At 44.4% G+C, this 21,187-nt stretch overlaps 1 protein-coding gene across 1 annotated transcript; it reads right to left on the bottom strand.

Moving 5' to 3' along the window:
• Positions 1–10,690: 10,690 nt before the first annotated feature.
• On the bottom strand, positions 10,691–20,672 carry ACTR5 (actin related protein 5). Its single transcript, XM_027890846.1, has 9 exons — positions 20,274–20,672; positions 18,660–18,889; positions 17,647–17,816; positions 16,624–16,841; positions 16,112–16,294; positions 13,877–13,999; positions 13,194–13,333; positions 12,148–12,280; positions 10,691–11,635 (listed from the first exon to the last, which is right to left on the bottom strand). The coding sequence occupies exons 1-9, from the start codon at positions 20,655–20,657 to the stop codon at positions 11,387–11,389; spliced, it is 1,830 nt and encodes a 609-aa protein (XP_027746647.1). The 5' UTR covers positions 20,658–20,672; the 3' UTR covers positions 10,691–11,386.
• Positions 20,673–21,187: the final 515 nt, after the last annotated feature.

Raw genomic sequence — 21,187 nt, 5'->3', positions numbered from 1 at the left:
AAATGAGCCCTCTTGAAGGCTCAGTGCAGAATACCTGCAGAGTTAATGGTGTAATGACTCTGTGCTGGTTACCAGCAGAACTTGAACTGAGGACTCATGGCACCTAACAGGCCCCAAAGACAAGGGGTCAGCTCCCAGCAGTACCTGGGTGCCCCAGGGCTCTGGAAGCCTAACTAAACCACTCTACCCTAACCCCACACATTTCCTCAGGGTTTTTAATTAGGATTATTCTGGAAGGGGAGATTTACAATGGTTAATCTGAGTAGTCTCCATTTCTTAGGGACTTACAGTATTTTTATACTCATAAGAGAAATACAACACTGCAGATTAGAGTTTAGGAGGAACTTGGGGTGGCTGTCTCACAACAGACTGGAGCATAGACAAGCTGTTCCTCTGATAAGATGCTTTGGTATCCATGCTAAGTTATTCCTAAGGGACACTGGCAGTGGTTAAAGTGGGAGACTTCTGGTCTGCCTTGTGCTAACAGATGTCTGCATCCAGGCTTTCCATCTTGGGATGAAAACTCTCAAAACAGCCACCAAAGCCTTCAGGTCTGGGATTAAAGTACCCATCCCTTCCTTAGAAGTTCCTGCTCAGCACTTCAGGACACTAAATAACATATAATGCAAAATGCTACAGCTAAGCTTCTTTTGTTAAGTCTTAAATTTTCTTGGTAATGATGTTTTAGAGGCATATGGACAGGAAGGAATCAGTGAAGTCACTCAAAATACAGATTTATATCTATTAAGTCTCACAGCTGCAGTGAGTATTAGCAGTAAAAATTATTTTCTTGGGTGTGCCTTAAATCACACTCCAAGAAATAATTGTGATACCTGGACTACAGCAGATTGATGTTAAAATCTCAGTATCTTGTATCAAGGAGATATTCCTATCCCTGATCATGGAACCATGGAAAAAATTCTAGATCTGAAATACAGTAGGAAAAAAGAACGGTTTCCAAAAGCAATGAATGTTGGTTTAAGTCTGCTCCCACAGATATCAACAGAAGCCTTGTCATCTTATCAGGGTGATCACTTACAAATCTCCTCATAATGCTTAAATTATCAATTCTGCTGAGCAAAGGGCAAAATCTCCGCATTTTCCCAGATGTGGGAAGTTTTTAAGTCCTCAGTGAGGTGTATGTGTGTTTGTATATATATATAAACATACATATACTCAGAGGGTTTCACTTCTTTTTTGAAGAAGTCACTCTTTGCAGCACTCATGAACACACAGATATTGAGGCCTACTTTGGAAGCCAGGCTTTGGCACACTCCTGGTTTGGCAGCATCATACCCCAGTCCACGGACAAAGCCCTGGGAGCCCCCTTACAAATCCCATCTTATGGGCAAGGTGTTGCAGTGCTCCCCTGAGAGCAAAAGGACTGCAGGGGTGAGGTGCACTATTGTCAATCTCAAACACATAGAGAGAGATGTAGAAAAATCCTCTCCTTCTTTTTTACTAATTCATGCAAAAGCCCCATTCCAATCCCACCTTCAGCAGCCACCCATCCTACAAAGCTTTAGCGAAGCAGAGATTTGAGCCAGGGGTCTACGAGGAGTTAGAGGACTCCTTGGGAGAACCTGGGATGGGATGTCAACAACATTACTCCAGTACAGAAGGAAAAGCAACAAGCCACAGAGAACCATACCTGTTTTGGAGATAGCCTGTTTCCCACCTATCTAACAGTAGCCATCAGCAAATGCAAACCAAGGGACACAGAATTTCTGAAATCACACAGCTGAGAATAAAACCCCTGTGAGATAAAGCTGATTCCCAGCTGGACATCCTCCACGCTCATTATTCCCATCCTCCTGAGCTCATCTCCTGCTTACCCATCCCTCACCCACTCACTGAGCCCACTAAGCACTCAAACCCACTCACCCAGCACAGGCACAGCTGGGCAGAATCCCTTTTATTCTGCAAGGATTAGAAATGCTCCAACCAAATGTAATTACTGCAGTAATGTATAAAGCAAAGTGGAGGTGGTGAATAGTTCATGCTGTCTTATTTAGTGGCAGGTGATCAGTTAAGTTGCAGGGTTGGTTTTTTTTCTTTCTTGATCTTTCACTCTTCTGTGAAAAATTCAATTTGCCTTAAGGCAGCAGTGAGAGCTGATACTGACCTAATCCCTCAGCAGTTCACATCTGACCTGCTGCAAATTCCCACCTCTATCACAAAACCACATTCCTCGCCCTGACAATACAATGGCTCTGGATCCTTTTACCTTCAGACCCTGCCTAAAACCTGGGCTGCAAAACACATTATGTAATAGTGAATCAAAAGTCAAATCTGAGCCAACAGATGAAAATATATTTTGCTTGTTTGGCAATCCTGAAAAGGCAGCGTTAAATATTTCCTACAGTTCTTTCTTTGAAGGCTTGCAGTTTTTCCTTCCCCTCCCTTCTCTGTTAGGGTCTTAATCTTTCTGCTCAGCAAACGTTAATTCTCTTTTGTCCTGCTAGTGTTAAAATTGACGTGTCTCTTCATCACTCTTCCTCCCTCCCCCATACACCTAATTGACGATTATCGCTAATAATGTCAGCAGAGATCGCGGGGGGGGGGAGGAATACTTAAAACCAAAGTGCTCCTGGGGAATGGCTAAGGGAGGAACTGCAGGCAGAAATAAGCACTTATTTCTTCTTTCAGCCCTGTGGAAACAGAGAGCTTGTCATACACTCTCCTCCCTCTACACTCAGAAGTTCAAGCAAATAATTTGAAGGCCGTATTCTCCAGCACAAACTATTTCAATACCCTCTCGATGGTGCTCGATTGCATTCTCCCAAAAGTGAAACACAAGTGCATTAGTGGCTTTTTCCTCCTGAGAGATGGGCATGTGGGTGTCAGTGTACAGCTACACAGAAGGAAAAAGTATAAATGTATTCATGTTGCACCAGAAATTTGGGGTAGTGGCTCAGAGCTTGGAAGAACACCAGCAATGTGTGAACAAGGCTATGGCACATCGTTCAGTGCATGGATAAAGCACATTCCAGCTCCGTAACTCTGCTCCTGGTGAAGTCATTAGTGCTGAATTTCCACCAGGAGAAGATAAATGCTCCCAGGCTCAAGGACTTGATAGCAGAAAATGAGCTGTAAGGAAGATAAAGGGATGAGGTGTCATAGCTGGGATTGTGAACGCTATGGGATTCACCAATGTTTTGCAGGGATAGTAGTGCCAGCTGCATGAGCTGCTTCACTCAGGGAAGGGCTGGCAGGGAGGGTCACCCTACTTTGTACAAGTGCAAATTATAAAGATACACCAGAGCACCTTTCCAGAGTATCCCCCACACTGGTGTCCTTGACACTGATGTGCAGGAACATGGGGGTGGGTGAAAATCACAGAAACATGGATTGGTTTGTGTTGGAAGGGACCTTAAAGATCATCCAGTTCCACCCCCTGCCATGGGTGGAAATACCTTCCACTAGACCAGGTTGCTCAAAGCCCCATCCAACTGGTCTTGAACACTTCCAGGGATTGGACAGCCACAGCTTCTCTGATCAACTTGTTCTAGTCCCTAACCACCTGATCAGGGAAGAATTTCTTCCTTATATCTAAATGAAATCTACCTCTTTCAGTCTAAAATGTCTCTGTCTGGTCAGGCTCCCAGGTTTCAAAAACCTTTGCTGAATTGGTGCATGTGCACTAGTTATGAGCCTCTCTGAAAAGAGTCACCAAGTAAGCAAGTGGCTCCACGGGGCTGAGATGTTGGCTGGAATTAAACTACACCACCAGGGAGGGGGGATGCTACAGGCATGAAATAAAGCTGCCTGGGATATTCTCTCCACGTCTCAAGCAAGGCATTTTGCATTTTCTATCCTGCATCGATCCCATCTAATGCCTTAAACTTCTTTCTAAAAGCTAAATTATTTTAAAAGTCTTTCCATTTAGTAATTTGAGGAAACTCTCCTTTCTCTGGAGAAATTATTCTATCATTATGTTCACTAAGGAAGAAATTAAACATGTTCATATTAGTTATGGCTCGTCACTTAAAATAAAACTGTAATCAAATGGCTTTTATGTCTAAACAGTTGTGGCAGTAGCTCTAGGAAATTATGGCATTAAGGTTTGCACTTATGTTCAAAATGTTTAAATCATACACCTCAGGAGAAACTGTGAGGGAGGTACAACCTTTTCATTTTCAAGTAGAAACATGAAGGAACAAAACACTTTCAAAATAAACATACTTTTGCTTTCATTTCAAAGAGGTTTTTGGGATGGCTAAATAAGAAATAAATTTTAATGATTTAAAATACTAGTTACTTTTTTTGCCTATATTTAAGCCCTGGTGCCTTCTTAGAAAGGAAGGGGCAGGCAGCCCAGTTGGTCATCTTCTGACAAAGCCTGTGAAAGAAACATATGCCAAGGACACGAAGTCTGCAAAGCTGGAGCAATAGGATTTGCCACTTCTGACAGGACTTGACTCGCTGAATTTCTACCAGCCTGGTGGGAACTGATGGTGTCTGTATCTCCAAAGAAGTCAGCCTCAGATTTGAGGACTGATTTCCTGAGCCAGAAAACCCAGGAGTATTTCTGTCTGCATTTCAGGAAAACATTTCCTTCAATTCAGGAGCCAGAGCTGCTGAACCACCCACCCAGAAGGAAGAGAAATAGGAAACGGTCAGTGATGGCTGCTCGGAATGAGGCTCCTTCTGTCAGAAATACCAAATGGCTATTTTGGGTTCAAAAATCACCAAAAAAGTGGGGTTTAGGAGTTAATTTTTTTATGTTGTTTTCTTGATATTCAATCCACTTCTTGCAGAATCTGGACGTTCCCGTCCAGATTCCACTTCCCATGTGGTTCTGTAGCTTAGTCCCTACTGCCAAAGGGTTATTGGAGAGCACTTGAAAGTTAAAGTCCTCTTTGAAACAGTGACCATCTACTTAAGCCTTCCACATAAAGCCCAGAGCTTGAGATAACACCCCTCTCTGAGCCTGGCTTCCCAGATTGTAAGAGTGCACTTTGATACCTCATAAAATCATTTGTTGCTGACACTGTTTATAAAACTGGCATCCAAGCTCCTAAATCTACAATTAAAGATTTCCAGGCTCTCTGTAAGACATACAGCACAAGAGCTCCTGCCTATTTAAAATCCAAGCATGTAAAACAGCTGGGTGGGTTGAAGGTGATATTAAGTGCATTTTGAGTTGGGTTAACATGCTCAAGGGGTTTATGGCTCCAGGGAATTGTCATCTTCGCTACCTGAGGGATCTGTTGTGCACTGAAAAACAGTCTTCACTGAGATTTCTAAAATGCATTCAAGAGACTGGGCAAAGGGGGTAGTAAAAATATAAATTATTCCCTCCATTTTTATATAATTATAAAAATCCAGACAAATGGATCTGGGCAATGAGGGGCAGAAACAGCCTCCTGTTGAACAGGAACTACGGGAAAAGGTATGGATGTGTAAGTTTTACAGCACACTGGGAAGTCAAGCCCACAGGAGCTGAGGAATCATCCCTTCCAGCTCCAGTTCAGCGGCCAGTGCAGCCCCGCGATGCTGTGGAGAAGAGACCTGAGCAAAGCTCTCCTTGGATCACACCTGTTGGATATCTCCTAGCTCTTCCAGGTATGAATCTGCAGCCTGAACACAGTACAAAAGCTCTGTATTGTCCTAGTTTTTCTCTCCCTAGAAAAACATGGCAAATTCCTGTAAATGCCCAATTGTTTGGATCTTCTCCACCCTCTGCAGCACCACCAGCCATATTTGCTGCTGACTTGGGACACTGCTGTGTCTACCCCCACTCCAGCCACCACAGCAGGACACTAGCCCTCCTTCCCTGCCTGGATGTGCCTGCAGGCAGCCCCAGCTCAACCTTTCCCGTTGCCAGGCCAGGGGACACTCCTAGGGCTGCATATCAAAGACCTCCTGCAAATGTTAGCCAGAGCATAAATAAAACCTAAGGAGAAGTCACAGCAGTTCCCACAACAAGGAGCTACCAGCGGTTAACAAAGGATAAAAGCAAATAACCGAGCCCCCAGTTTCTTCCATCGGCACCACCCTGGAGCAGGATGGTGTCCATCGCTGCTGGAATCAAAGCCTTCCTCTCCATTGTTTTCCCAGCAGCAAGGACAGCCTGTGACCCTCTGCCACTGCAGAGATGGATGAAAGCAATCCAGGGTCCCATACAACAGGACCCAGGGCTCCTGCAGCTGCTATGTCTGCCCCATGGAGCTGCAGCAAAGCCCCTCTCCCAAAGCAGGAGGCAGAGACAGGCTCTCTGTGTCCTGTCCCAGCCCTTCCCTCCTGGAGCACAGCTTGGGGCTATCACAGCTGCTTTGCTGCAGGCTCAGGAACATCCACAGCACAGCTCCTCCAAAGTGATGTTCACAATCTAATGAAATGTTGCTACTCCAAAATCCTTGTCCTTGCAGATGCCTTAACCTGTCGTTTCAACACACGTAAGAGGGCAGAGTCCTGTGCTGGATCCCATGTAATGACTCCAGGAGCATTGTGTTTCCATGCTTCCCTGCCTATGTAGCACTAACCAGCCGGAACTATTTACCATCCTCTCCGTTTCACACACATCTCACTGCTCCTATTCTTAATACTCCTCCCTCAACAGCTCCTGGAGGATGCTTCCAGAACCAGGCTGGAGGAACCTTTGATCCAACGCAGCTTTATGTTTATTAAGGAAAATTAATGACCGAGTCTGGATGAAAGCTATTCTCACTTAATCACCTTTTTGTTGCCTTGTCTATATGAAGAGTTTGGCCACATCACAGCAACTGTTCCAACAGCCCACTCGTGTCCCCATCTACCTTTGCAAGGCTGCAAATCTCCTCTGCATCATCCACAGTACCAGGAATGTGTTCCAAAACAGACTCCATCAATGGCAATAATTACAACAAGGCCCAAGGAGAAAGTAGCTATTGAATAAGGAATTAAATCTCCATTCACCATTAGCAGCAAAAGCAAGGTTTGCCATGCATGGACTATCTTTAGAGGAGATTTGTAACCTAAATGGGGCTTTTCATGAGAAATCCACTTAATATTCCTCTAAAATTCCAGGGGGGTGAAATCCCCCACTCCTTCATCTCATTCAGGATTAAAGAATGCCAGGTATGTGGCAGGAATCTGGGGTGAGAGGAGGAGTGGGGTATATTTTAACCAAGCTGTAGAGTGGGAAAAATAAACTGATCTGAGGATGAGGATATGAAATGTATTTCCCAGACCAGAGAAGCAATGCCAGAAGCTACATATCATGGTAATGCACATGCTTAACCCAAGGGACACAAAACTAAGTTTAAAGGTGACAAAAAAAACCCCAACCCTGCCACATTTAGAAATCAAAGGTGCTTTTCCTAAAACCAGACAAGCTATGCAAGATGTTATGCAAGAAGCTCTGTAACAGCTCAAACCCAGGACTGGCAGCTGGCATTGACCCTGTGACAGCCCTCCTGGTACACACGGTGGAACCCCAGGGACATGTCATTGTGGATATGTCTTGGAAAACAGTTTGGGACCTTAGGGCATTTTGTCTCTGGAGCACCGGCAGTGTATTAGCTGATGGCTTCTTGATCAGATGGATTTAGCTAAGTGCAGCGGATGAAATGCTGGAAAGCTGTTGGTACTCAATGTGAGAGCGGTGACAGGGAGGTCGCCCCTGAGGAGCAGGGGCCTGTGTGCCCCAGGGGACTTCTGATCATTCTAGCAACAACTGAGTTATTTGTAAAATTGTGTGAAGGAGCCCTGTGAAGCCCCCAAAGCAGAGCAGGAAGAGCGGACCAACAGAACTGTTTCTTACCTGGATGCAGTTGGGCTGCTGTTCAAATGCAGAAACAGGTGTCAGTGAGGCAGGTCAGTTTTATCTATTACTATTCTCCTTTGAAGAGGGCAGCAATGCCCTAAAGAACACAATCTCTGCACTAAAATCCTTAGTGCAAAGATAGGACTATCCAAAAATTGTTTGTACAGAGTGAACTTTCTTCCAAGCAAGCTCAGAGAAGGCAGCCAGTCTCCAGCCTCTCATGCTTGTACAGGACAGGGAGTGAAAGGAACATGAAGAATTCTTGGCAAACCATGCCCAGAGTTTCAGCCATTTAAAACTGAGTTTTGTTGAAGCTGCTGCTCAGGGACCAGCTCGCTCTCTGCGTAAAGCAGTGGGAGTGAGCACTGGGAATCAGCACAGCTGCTCTGTGCCTGACATACCCAAACGGGGTGGAAATCCCACCATATGACTCTGGGGATAATGTTAAATCTATTACAGCATTCTCCCCTTCCCTGCTCATCCCACAGAGGCTTCAAAACTTGTGGTTTATGACTGGCTGCTAGAGGATCATTGCAGGCTGTCTCCGGAGGGATAATCCTAAATTTTAAGTGACAGTTCATGGGCATCTTCTCTTTTTTTCTGAAATGCTGTCTTACATCACATTAAGTATTTCAGATATTAATAACTGGAGCAGAGAGTTCTAATCTTGGTGTCCTAGCAGAGATTTAGCAAAGAACGGCTCGTGTTTGAAGTTACTGTGGCACAGGAAACATAAGAAGCCTTGAGGCCTAAAAACGAGGCTCGTCAGCAGCTCAAACGGAAATCTGGGACATGGAACACCTGATGGATGTTTTGTCTCCTGGGCTCCTCACTGACGTGGTGTTTCTACCCAGAGTAGGTCTTAGGAACCCTGTGAAAGGTGGGACCCAGTTTGAGCTCTCTTTCAAATAGACCAAACTCACCACTCCTGTTAAATTGCAGCTTGTACTTTTTGTATTCTTTGACCCGAATTAAGTGTTAACTGAATTGTATAATATGGTTACAGTTGCTTTGAACCCAATATACTGAGGACCAAATGGGAACCACTTGGCCATCTCAGGACTGGCAATTGCACTTGGGCAGCTTGTGGGACACCTACCAGGACAAACACAGCACAGATTCCAGGGCTGCTGGCACAGTAGCTCACTCAACAGCAGCCCTACAATCACTTGGCAAAGGTCCTCACAGCATTGCTTCCAAGTTTCCTGTTCACAGATGCCTTATTTTTCCTCCTAGCGCTCCTCACATAACCAGAAGTCCCATTAAAACGGAGCCAAGTAGGTGCCTATTCCCTGCTCCCCTCTCAGGTGGCAGAAGCCAATGCACAGAAGACACAGTCCAAACTCTTTTTGGTTTTGGAGAGCCCTGTGCCAGATAGATGAACAAATTCTTCTGCACATGGGTATGAGAAAATCATGCCACAAGTATCACAGTGGTGAAGAAGCTCCAGAAGAACTCCACCAATACCATAAAAAAGAACACCTTTGTGTCCTCCTACAATCGGTACCACACATTCCCTTCCATTTGAATCCTGCCAGCACCAATGCTCATGTAGCATCACAGCCAAATCATTACCAGGGAACTGAACTTAAATGGGTAAAATTAATCCCATTCTGCCATGTTCACACTTTTCATGATGTTACCCAAGTAAATGAATGCCCACCAGCACACTCAGAACAGCCTGTGACCATGATCACGTTGTCCAACTTCATTACTTTCTCCAGCTATTGCAGAGATAAAGTAACAAGTTAACAGCTAATATCCAGGAGATTATAAAATAATGCTTCCTTAAATCTGTTTAAGCAGCTGCTCTGGCATCTCTGTATAGAATTAGACAGCTCCACTTCGAATTAATGCAAGAGAGAAGTGGCTGGCTCAATTTAGCCAAACATTTAGAATTCACCTAATCACCCACTACAGATGCCCTTTCAGGCCTTCACCCTGTAACAGTTTTATGCACAACACACTTATCTATAAAGTAGCCAACACCAAGTATCAGAACAGATTTCCATACCTTGAATAGCCACTCTGCCTAAACTAGCTAAAGATGTGTCAGAAAGGGGTCAAATAGCAATGGGACATCATTTACTCCACTCCAGGTCACTGAGATCAGAAAAGACATGCTGGGGAGTAACTTTGCCCTGTTTCAGCACAGCACAGTTTTTCCACATTACCACCCTTGGAATTCCCTACATGGTCCTGAAAACTGCCTCCAGGCAGCCAGGGATAGGATAATACTTCAAACTGGTCACCTGGAGACAGAGAGCCGCCTCTTCCTCCTCCCCCGCCCAACAGCCTGTTAGGAAAAGGCCAGAGGCCCACCAAGACCTGTATCCCAGTGACCAGTGCTGGGTGCCACAGGAGCTGTGTATGAGAACAGGTCTGCAACAACCCCTCCCTCACATGCTCTCTGAAGAACATGCACTGCAGGACCTCAATGCACAGGTGAGACCTCAGTTTGATCACAGACCTTGTTTGACCACAGACTTGTGGGCAATACTTTTGGAATTCAAAAATGTGTGTATTGCATCCTGTGGCAACAACTTCAGCACTGACAAGCACCTCATGTTCTTTGCTTTGAATCTGCCAGGTGACAACTCATCTTCATGCTCTGCAGCCATCAGGGACAATCAATCACCACGTCTACACCTTCTTTATACCACTGATATAATCTGGATACTTTCCCTATAGTCTTACCTTTTCCAGCTTTTGCCAAAGTGATGGAGTCTCCTTAGGTTTCAGTTCAACATTAAGTATTGACTATTCTTTTGGGAATGCAACTGCAAGTTGTTCAGCGCAACAACTGAATCCTTAGTCGAATTTAAGCTGGAGTACATTGTACACTAGGACAGGGGTCTGGCTGCAAACCTGTGTTTGTAAGCAAGGTACAACCAATGCTGTAGTCTCTAAATAGAATCAAATTGCTAAAATACATTAGATGTAAAGCAAAAAAGTTCGCTTTATTGCTAAATCAACTTTTGATCAAAAAGTCCCTTTAAAGAGCTGCCCTGCTCAGCACCATTGCTGTAAAACCACTCCAGGGCTGCACAAGACCTGGCAGTCCCTCTGGACTGTGCTTTATGGAGGACTGTGTCTTTACGTGACCAGTCCTCCAGTTTCAACCAAGTCATCAATATCATCACTGACATCAGTGAAACCACTTATTGAGTGGTGTTTTAGCAGAACGTGTGTAGCACAAGGAGATCAAACAGGCCACAGAGCAGGAGAGAAGGCCAAGCTCAGCCCCTCGGTCCTGCCCGACACGTCCTGACAGAGCATCACTGCGATGAGCGAAGGGGACCCCTGCTGGGCTGCCTTGGTCCCTACAGCCCTGCCGCAGGATCAAAAAATAAAACCACTATAAAACCAGCACATTTAATAAAATTTTTAAAAGCTGTAAAACATACACTCTCAAAACCCCCTAAGTCTTATGACAAGAGTTTATAAGATGGTGTTTCCTCTCTCTGTGCTGCTGTGTATGAGCACCACTGAGTGCTGCAAGCACTCCAGCCACACCAGGTGACACCCAGTGTGGCCTGTCCTCCTCCTCCAAGGGCCTGGATGGGATCCCAGTGCTCCCGAGCATCAGGGACGAGGTGTGCCCTCCTGCACACCTGGTCAGTGCCAAGGACAGGGCTATCCCTGCTCCCCTGTGCCTGAGGCCAGCGTTCTGCTGGGCGCCGCCGCCTCTGCTGCCCGCGCAGCCTGCTTGGGAAGGCGAATGGGGACGTAGACATTGGAAGCACAGTGTTCCTTGAGGTATTCTCCCCCTTTTTCTTCATAGTCCTTCCTGGTTATCCAGCCTTCCTCACGGTTCATGTATTCCACTGCCCAGTCCCTAGCCCCATACCAGGCATCCAAAACAGGGCTGGAAGCAAGGTGAACCTGGATGGAAGGAAAATAGAACAGCAATGTCAATTCAGGACAGGAGAGAAAGATCTTTTTACCCTGATCGCAGAGATAAAGGCCTTTTTACCCTGACTGCAGCAGTAAAGACAAACCACTGAGCTTCAGAAGTCTTAGATGATTACTCAGTGGCTCCGGGGAAGAAAGTTAAGAACGGGTTTGAAGCGCATTTTCACCTTGGAATCAATTCCTAGGAAATCAATCTGAAAATGTCCAGCCGAACATGCTTCTGTGTGCTTGGTCCTTTCGCAGAAGCAGATTTTCCTTTTCCAAGGTATCTTCCCTACACTCTCTATGGACTTCAGAAAGAGCAACTGTATCTTTGCTTAACCTGCATCTTCTCAGGTCAAAACAGCTGTCTGCAGTGTCTCGTCATAAAACACTCCATTCCCATGCTCTAAGCACACCTGCTCTGCACCTCACCCAACCCCAATTACTTCTGAACCCAAATGAACAGGCTGTGCACGCAAACATAATGTCAACACACACACCTGAAAAGATGACTGGAACGGCCTCATTTCCAAGAGTTCCTTCTGGACTCTGGCTTTCAGTCCAGGGTACATCATATTTCCACCAGTGAGAAAAACATTCTGGACAAGAACAGCTTGTTGCTCCTTTGAATACCTACGAGGAATAAAAACAACTTCAGCCTTTCTCAAGGACATCTCCCCTATGAACTGTAACAGCTCTGGGGAGTACTCATACCTTGCCTCAGGATTCACAGAGAAACTTCCTTCATTTCCCTAGCATGAAAAACTGTGTTTGTGTTCTGGAAATTCAGGGGGTGGCAGAAGAAAATCCTGAAAGCACACAGTGGACCGTACCCCGTAAATCAACAATAGGATTTCCACCTTCTTTCCAGGGCTAGAATTCTTACCTTTCAGAAAATGGAATCCCCCATGTTCATACAGTTCAGGAGTGAAATCTTGCCAGTGCTAATTTGTCTGGAAATGTCCAGCAAGCATGTCCATATCATAACTTTAAAATGTTACCCCTGATTTTGGTCTCCCAAAGGCAGAGACTGCCAGCTCACCATTGTATGGGATGGATATTTATTTACAAGGGCTTGTTGTTTCTCTCTGTAACAGGTTGGACCAGGGATCTCCAAAGTGGGATCTGTGCAAGACAATCCAGTGGAGTGCAGGAAGAAGGTATTTTTTGTACTATTAACAAATAAATTTAAATAGTGTCTATTTCACCTTTATCTCATCCTTTTAATGTCTATTTTTGTGTGTGTTTTAAAATGTTCACAATATATTCCTTCAGCAGTACCTGTATGTAATTTAAAAATAGATATCAATTAGAGGTGTGTTCTCAAAAATTTTTCACTGATGGGGTAATTGATCAAAAAAATGTATAGATCCACTGACTTAAGACAAGCAGAGTTACCTGTGACTTTCAGAACAGGAAGACATGTCTAGTCTGCAATGCTCCACCCTGCCAAAAAGAACTATTCCAACATATTTTCTCAAATTATTGCTAAAAACCCCAGTATTTTAAAAGCTGATAGCTGAAGTAAGCAGGTTTGTAAACTTACCTCTCAAGGACATATTGCATGGTTTCTGCTATACCAGCCTGATCTTCTCCTATTAGGGAGGGCTGGAACACAATCTCTGGAGCCCTGATTCTTTCCGTGCCAAGGAAAAGCTGGTGGTACTCTGCCAGGTTAAACACGGGCTTTGGAAAGATGAGATTGAGAAGTAGTGGGTAATTATGTTAAAGAACAGTAATATTCTAGAATAAGAAAATTTTCCAAACAATTCTGTACAAAAAACAGATGGTAATGCTCTCACAGAGAAAGAGAATGCTGTAAAAGGTTCCAGAAGACCAAGGAAGCTAGACTTTTCCTATAAAACTTATTCTCCATTGTGTCACTAGGGCTCTACCTCACAAGTTGAAAGCTGTGTCCACTGGGATGAGATATCAGATTATAGGTCACAGACAAAAGAAACTTGAGCAGGACTTTTTTTTTTTTTCCCTAATAACATGGTACTGCTACAACAGACATTGCCTGCAAAGTGAACCAAGTGGGTATATTCATGGTCTAAACAACCAGCTAAGACTGCAAGGACTTCTCCTCTCAATGTCCTGTTCAGGTAGTTTAAGAATCTCTTCCAAGAGCAGGCAAACAATGTTTGCATTGGGAAAAATGTTAGCAGACCTGCTGGACAACTGAGATGCAGAAACCTCTGGCACAAGGTATAGACAGAGAAATCAAACCTGTACTGCAGCAACAGGCTTCTCAACTTCAGGCTGTTCCTCAGCAAATAAAGGTTCAAACTCATTAATACTTTCCATATCCTCCAGTGACTGTTCACTGCCCAATGGATCCAAATCAGGAGTCTGGAAACAGAGAAGGTATATTCTGGTAGATTAGCTCAGGTGTGCTGGGCACACATGTGACTGCAATTCACGTGACACATTCGGAAAACTCAGTGCCAATTTCCTCAAATCTCAACTTTTTAACATGCCTGAAAACAAATATGCCCAGAAAATAGAAGGTAAGACAGACATTCACTCAAACCACAAAAGTCAAACACTTCCAATAAATTTGTCACAATGGTAGCTCAAAAATCAAGGCCTTAGTCTGCCAGGATGCCAGACAGCCATGTCCTAAACGTACCATATTAAAACCTGGTAAAATAGCTTTTTATACTGGTGAAAACTTGCTGCTCTCCCAGCACCTCCAACTGCACTATAATTACCATTAAATTCCCTATTTTGTTTGTGTGGGACTGGAAAACAAATATTTGCTAGCTCCAAAGCCACCACACAATTTCTGACAGTTTCAACCACCTACCATTTGCTCACAGGATGCACCAAAACCCCTTTATATTTTACACAGATGTGCAGTTCTTTCCTAATGAAAAGCATCACTCAAAATCCTACAGGACTCCTGTTGTGAGGTAGCAAGAGCTTCTTAATTATCTTCTTTGGTTTTTCTGCGTTACAATGTTACCTTTAGGATTTTGTTGCAAAATATTATTTTGGTTATTTTAAGCTTGAAACATTGCCTGCAATGACTAGAAAGCTCTTCTAGCAGAATGAGCTAAAACTAGACCCTTTAAACATTCTTAAGTACCTATTTTATATTCACTTAAATAGAAGCAATTACTCAAACTGAAGTTTGAGCAGAGTTCATTGTTACAGCAAACAAATGCAGTCACCTCAAGTTCACTCCACCACTTATGCTTTGTTAAATCCATTTCTTTTTACATCTTAAAAAAAAAAAAAAACAAAAACAAAAACCAGTAACAGAAAGAAACACTGAATTCTGCTACAGACTTGGCACAGACCCTGGGACAACATAATTAGCTTTTAGACTCCTCTACATGACAGAAGGATGGCCTGTCTAAAAAATGGATTTGGTGGTAACTGTAGGTGCTCTCACAAGGCAAAGACCAAACAAAAAGACTTGCGGATTCATTCCAAGGTCTGTGGTTACACCTAGTAAAGAAGAGGAGTGTGGGATCCATGTTGGAACTTAGGCACAACCACTGAGCAAAATTAGAACAAGCTGATAGTCTTTCAGTTATCTTATAGAACAATTTCTCTTGACAGAAGGCAGAAAGATGCTTTACCACAATGGTAAGCCTATCATCTCCCTGAATTTGCTCAAACACAATCATTTTGATTGTCACACAAACTCTACTGATAATCACGTAATCCCAAAATGGTTTGGTTTGGAAGAGACCTCAAAGCTCATCCTGTTCCATCCCCCTGCCACAGGCAGGGACACCTTCCACTAGACCAGGTTGTTCCAAGCCCCATCCAACCTGGCCTTAGATACTTCCAGGGATGGGGCAGCCACAGCTTCTCTGGGCAACCTAAATATGGATCTCTCCTCTATGCTTCAATTTTCTGTTTCTCTCTCTGCCTTTTTCCCTGAGCAAAGGCTGCCATAAGTAAAAAAAGCTCTGCTTTATGTGACTTGAAAGGCAATTATAAGCACATGCACAAACATCTTAGACCACCTCTTAGAAACAGCTGTCGTGTGCTAAGCCTGTGTTAGTCCGGCAAAGCAGACAAACAAGCGTCTCATCTTCAAGATAACTCCAACAACCAAGTGTAACAATTAACCTTTCATTAGGTAAACAAAGAAGAACAGGCTGCTTAATTGCACCAAAAAAAGGCAGCATGAAAGCAAAAGGTTGGTTGTTTACCACAAAATTCTCTGCACCTGAAAGGGAAAAACAGAAAGGAAAACAAATACTGTTTTTAAGAAAAAGCTTGAGGGGTTCTTCTGTATCTTTAATAGAAGGCTACTAATAATTAAGGATGGTTGTCTCAGGACATTCTCTCTGAAAAGAGAGAAGCAGTTGCCAACCTGACACTGACTTACAGCATGTTAAAAGCTTAGTTCACGACTAGTAGTCTGAAGGGACACATTTTTGAGCACAGAAACTTAATTCTCTCAGAGATAAGACAGGGATTAACTTGGTGAAAACATAATACCTCTGGCTTGCTGTCCACAACATCTACTTCAATACTGACTTCTGACTGTAGGATTTTCTGCTTTGTTTGTTCAACAGACACGCTCAATTTGTTGATATAAGACTGAAGTTCTTCTGCAGAGTCCATGTTCAGCTCCACCAAAGCTTTGTGGAATTGATCCATTTGACCATCTTCTAAAAGTTCCTGCAGACAGATCAGATGTGATGAACAAGACAGGGTAATCATTACTATCTGTCAACTGTGCATGCACAGACACTCCGCCCACTCTGCCTTCATTACTAGATATAATGATGTACACACTTTGGCAGCATTCAAAATATTCAGAATCTGAAAGCACCCTCTGCATCAGTAGTCCCTCCCTGTTATCTCACAAGTAACCTTGGCAAGCTCCTATCAGAAAATACCCAGGACAGTCATAGGTTCTTTACATCAACACGTAACCCTCTGATACACCTCCCAAGGGCAGCCTGCCCTCCTCTCAAAATATCACATGAAAACTCTGCCTTGGTTACCTGTACATACAGCAACCTGTCCAGCCTCTCCTGGTCAAGCTGCAGCTTCTCTTCTCGACGACGTGCGTTGAGTTCCTGAAGTCGCCGCAACTGCTGCTGTCTTTTCTCCTGCTTTTCCTCGGATGTCAGAGTGCTCCCCAGCAGCTTGTTGGAGAAAGGCAGCTGCATCTTGTGCACATTGTTCTCATAGTACTCTGGGCACCGCCACTTCTGGAGCTCTGTGTGTTTTGAAAGCAAGATAACTGTTTTGTCAGCTGAAGACAACGATTCATATGTTGTACACACTCCATGCAGAGGACGAAAGGTGATGAAAGAAGGCAGAAATAGTTCCACCCTAGAATTTCGTCACCTCTTGGCAGCTGCCCCCATGCTTGGCTACCCCCTCTGGTCACATACTCAGTGCAGGTGGTTCTTCGCGCTCTGATCTCCAGGAAACACCAAGCACTAACAAGTGGAAGTGCACACTAAAGTCTCTTCTCTCCTTCCAAGGAGGAGCTCTCACACATGTTTAAGGACTTGTGCAGGCTCATTCACAAGTGACAAATTTAAGAACACACTTCTCTTCAACCACTACTCCAGATGACACGTACCATGGAAACTGTAAAACTTACTGAATTCACAAAAAGCCGTGAGAAATGTCCTGTGCAATTTTAGAAACCCTAATGCAGATAAGAAATACAGCTAGATGCAGAAATCCTAACCAATTTAAAGGAGTTTTAGAAGCATAAAGTAAATAATAAGCTCATTGTAAATTATTGTCCTCTGAGACAATCCCAATTTTTATTCACAGATAAATTTGAACTAATACAGATCATTTTTGGTAGTAGTTCAGTTTTATTTCTTAATTTTAAATTTGAAAGCTTTGTTAAGCATGAGGCAGGTTACCAGAAAGACAGCTACAAAGATAGTAATATAGCAGCAGAATATGTCTGGTAGAATCCTAGCCAACATGAAAACAAGAGATAGAGAGGACAAACTAAGTGTGGATGAACACTATCTGGTGGTAAATTACTCTGGTTTTACCTTCTATGTAGTCCTCTGCAATGTAGCTATGCTCGTGCAGGATTTCCTCCATCCGGCTGAGCGTGATGGCTGCAAAATGCCCAGGATATTTGAGCTGCAGGAGCCGCTGCAGGTACACGGCAGCCTGGCACCCCCCCAGGTTGATGCGCTTGCAGTTCTTGGCATCCAGCCTCAAAATGCAAGGAAACACAGCTCAGACTGGAGAAATCCACAAGAGTCCACATTAAACAAACCTCCTGCTTACTTCAATATTATTTAATTTCTCATACGGACAAGTAGACAGATGAATATTCACAGATAAATATTTCAAGATTCAGTTACCCCAGAATCTAACACATCTGCTTTTCTCAGATGGCATAATCACTGCTGTGTTTACTGCAGATATTTTCTGAAAGGCTCAGTTCTGTTTTAAAAAAACCTCAAATATTAAATAATTTTGTTCTGTTTTAATAAGGGAAGTGATGGTTAGCAGAGTTAAAAGTAGTTCTTTAACCTTTGCAACATTTTAGAGTTGGCCAGGTGTAACCCTTGAAAACATGAAGCATTCACCAGATCTAATAAAGCCATTGCCTGCAGTAGTGATTCAAAAAAAAAAAGAAGAAAAAGAAAAAAGAGAAAGTAGAGCAACGTAGCTGAATAACCAGAATGATAAAAGCCTCAATAACTGCAGAAATCTCACGGAGCACTTTATTTTGTCCCAAAGCTGCTTTAAAATCTGTTTTTTAATGCCTGATTTCATTTGGGGCAGATATCCCCTTCTACTTTTGAAAGTACAAATTTAGGCATGAGTAGCAACTAAAAATACAAAGACAGTACTGCATCTTCAATTCAAAATTCAATCGAACTTAGTAAAATCTGCAGACCTGGCTTTAAGTCATCAGTATAAATTAAGACCTGGTAGGAGTTAATACTGCAGGGCTGGAATACTCAGTGCTGGAAAAATGGGTATTTGCATCACTTGAAAAGTCAATGCCTGACAAAGAGAGGCTGCACTTAAGACACCAAGAACTCACCTGCCTTCTAAGACTGGCAAAATGTGTGTACACTGATACCCTGAGGATATCACCAAACCACTGCAGGGCCACTTCTGTCTCCTATTGTGGTAAAAACTGTACAGGCTGTCCACGCCATAGGACACTTTTGGCACATGATAACACTCGAAGAGCAGCTCGGACATCATTTGTCTTGAATACAGAGGGTTGCACACTGCTTCTGTCAGAACAATTGGGTGGTCAACACAGCCCTGGAAGAGACAAGGGAAAAGAATAATAACAAAGGTATGAAGGGAAAATCCAGTTATCCTTGCTTCTTCTTTTGAACACCAGCAAGAACTCCTCCAAAACAGCCATGAGAAAGCACTTTATGTGCAGGCTACTAATCACGTAAAAACACGTAAGCTAAATTATACCTATCTACTGCTTAAGGGGGAAAAAAGATGTTAATGTTAATTCAACTAAAGAATAAATTCCTAATGGTGGAGGAGAATGGACTTTTAAAAGCATATACAAATTATTAAAAATCTAAGTAACCAAAATCTATGCCATGAGAAGGTGAAGTGTGAGAGAAAACCAGTGGAGGTTTAGTTCAACACTGGGTAAAGTTTTCAAACTTGTGTTGTCACGCAGGCAAAAGGCTCCATGGCCTGAGGAGCAACTCTCAACACAGCTGGGTGTACAGATGGTCAATAAGCTCTACTAATAAGAGCAATACACAACACCAGTATGTTCATGTCCTTCTCAAAAGCTGATCCTGGATGCAGGTTCTCAGACATGACCTGACAGGACACTGCAGTCCAAGCCTTTCACCCTGCAGCTGAATCCTCCTCTTTTGCTTCACTACAAACCCATGAAGAAATGAGGAGCACAGCAGAGCTTCAAAGACACCACTGGGGCACACCTGGCCCAGCCAGGTTCACCTCACTGTCTACCCAGGCTGTATCTGTAAGAAGGGGGACAACACATCCCAGGAGAGCCAGGGGAAATTCTACACCGCCAAATTCCCACTATGGACCAGCCACAACCTCCCAGAATGGTTCAGCTTGGAAGGGACCACAGTGGGTCATCCGACCCAACCTCCCTGTTCAAGCAGAGTCATCCCAGAGCACGTGGCACAGGACTGTGTCCAGATGGTTCTGGAATATTTCTGATGAGGAAGACTTCACAGCCCCTCTGGTCAATCTGTTCAGTGCTCAGTCACTGCTCAGTAAAGAAGTTTTTCCCCATGTTAAGGTGGAACCTCCCCCTCCACCCAGACTCCCCCCTCCCCGGGGCCCAGCCCTGAAGGAACTTAAAGGAAAGATGGGGCAAGACTATTTACAGAAGCCTGGAATAACAGGGCAAGGGGAAATGGCTTCAAATTGAAAGAGAGCAGGCTTAGATTAGATATCAGGAAAAAAAAATTCTTGCCTGTGAGGGTGGTGAGGCCCTGGCACAGGTTTCCAAGTGAAGCTGTGGCTGCCTCATCCCTAGAAGGGTTCAAGGCCAAGTTGGACAGGGCTTGGAGCAACTTGGTCTAGTGGAAGGCGTCCCTGCCTGATGCAGGGGGTGGAACGAGATGAGCTTTAAGATCCCTTCCATCCCAAACCATTCCACGATTCCCGGGCGGCTCCAGCCCCTGCCCGGCGTTACCTGCGAGGAGACGCCGAGGCGCTGGAAAACGTAGTCGAGGAGCAGCTCCTGCAGCTCCAGCTGGACGGGCACGTTGCGGTCGAAGGGCGAGCGCAGCAGCCACCGCAGGGGCTCGGGGCTGCCCAGGTCGTTGCCCACCTGGGTCTCGGCGCCGGCCCCGCCGCGGGCCCCGCGGCTCCGCGCCGCCAGCGAGCGAAATCGCAGCAGCGGCTCGGCGGGCACGGTGGGGTCTGGGCAGCCCCATCCCGCCCGTGTCTGGAAGGAGCCGTTATCGATGACCAACGGCACAGGCTGAGGGCTCCTCACGGCCGCGCTCGGAGCCAGCACGGGGTCCGGGGCCCAGCGCGCGTCCCGGAACGCGAACACACGCGTGGGCGCCGCCATGCCCGGCCCCGCGTCCGGCCGGGAACGCGGCCCCGCACGGGAGTTCCGAGACCGCCGAGGCTACGAAACGCCAGAAGTATCTTATTATCTTAAATCAGGGCGTTCCTTGGTGTGAGATCGTTGTGTGCTTTCCAGCCTAATCAGCAAGGAGGAAGACCTGAGCAGTGGGACAGGCAGCCAGCACAGAATCATAGAATGTTAAGGGGTTGGAATGGACTTTAAAGACCCTCTCCCTGAGCATGTGGAGAAGTTAGATGGGGTTACATAACTCGAATGGAAATTACTAACCAATCATAATAGAGCCTCTGTACTTGGAAAGTTAATAACTCTGAATTAAAATTAATTATAAATATATAAATAAATTATTATAAATTATAAATTATAAATAAAATAATTATAATAAATTAATTATAAATAATGCCATAGAAAATCCAGTGGGGTTTGCTGGATTTATGGAACACACTGAGCACCTAGGCTGGCACAGCTCTGAAATAAATACTCAGTGTCTCTCTCAAATGCATAATGTTTGT

This window comes from Empidonax traillii, unplaced genomic scaffold, assembly GCF_003031625.1.
Source record: "Empidonax traillii isolate 1590-97213 ecotype Southwest subspecies unplaced genomic scaffold, ASM303162v1 scaffold299:size639221, whole genome shotgun sequence".
In the NCBI taxonomy this organism is placed as follows: domain Eukaryota; kingdom Metazoa; phylum Chordata; class Aves; order Passeriformes; family Tyrannidae; genus Empidonax; species Empidonax traillii.
Note: the sequence above shows the minus strand (reverse complement) of the source record. Positions and strands in the feature narration are given on the sequence as shown.

Coding starts and splice junctions, on each gene's coding strand:
- ACTR5 (XM_027890846.1), bottom strand. CDS start 20,657: ATGGCGGCGCCCACGCGTGTGTTCGCGTTCCGGGACGCGCGCTGGGCC. Junction 13,334..13,876: donor AGCCTGTTGCTGCAGTACAG/GTTTGATTTCTC, acceptor ATCTTTCCAAAG/CCCGTGTTTAACCTGGCAGA. Junction 12,281..13,193: donor ATGCAATATGTCCTTGAGAG/GTAAGTTTACAA, acceptor TATTCCTCGTAG/GTATTCAAAGGAGCAACAAG.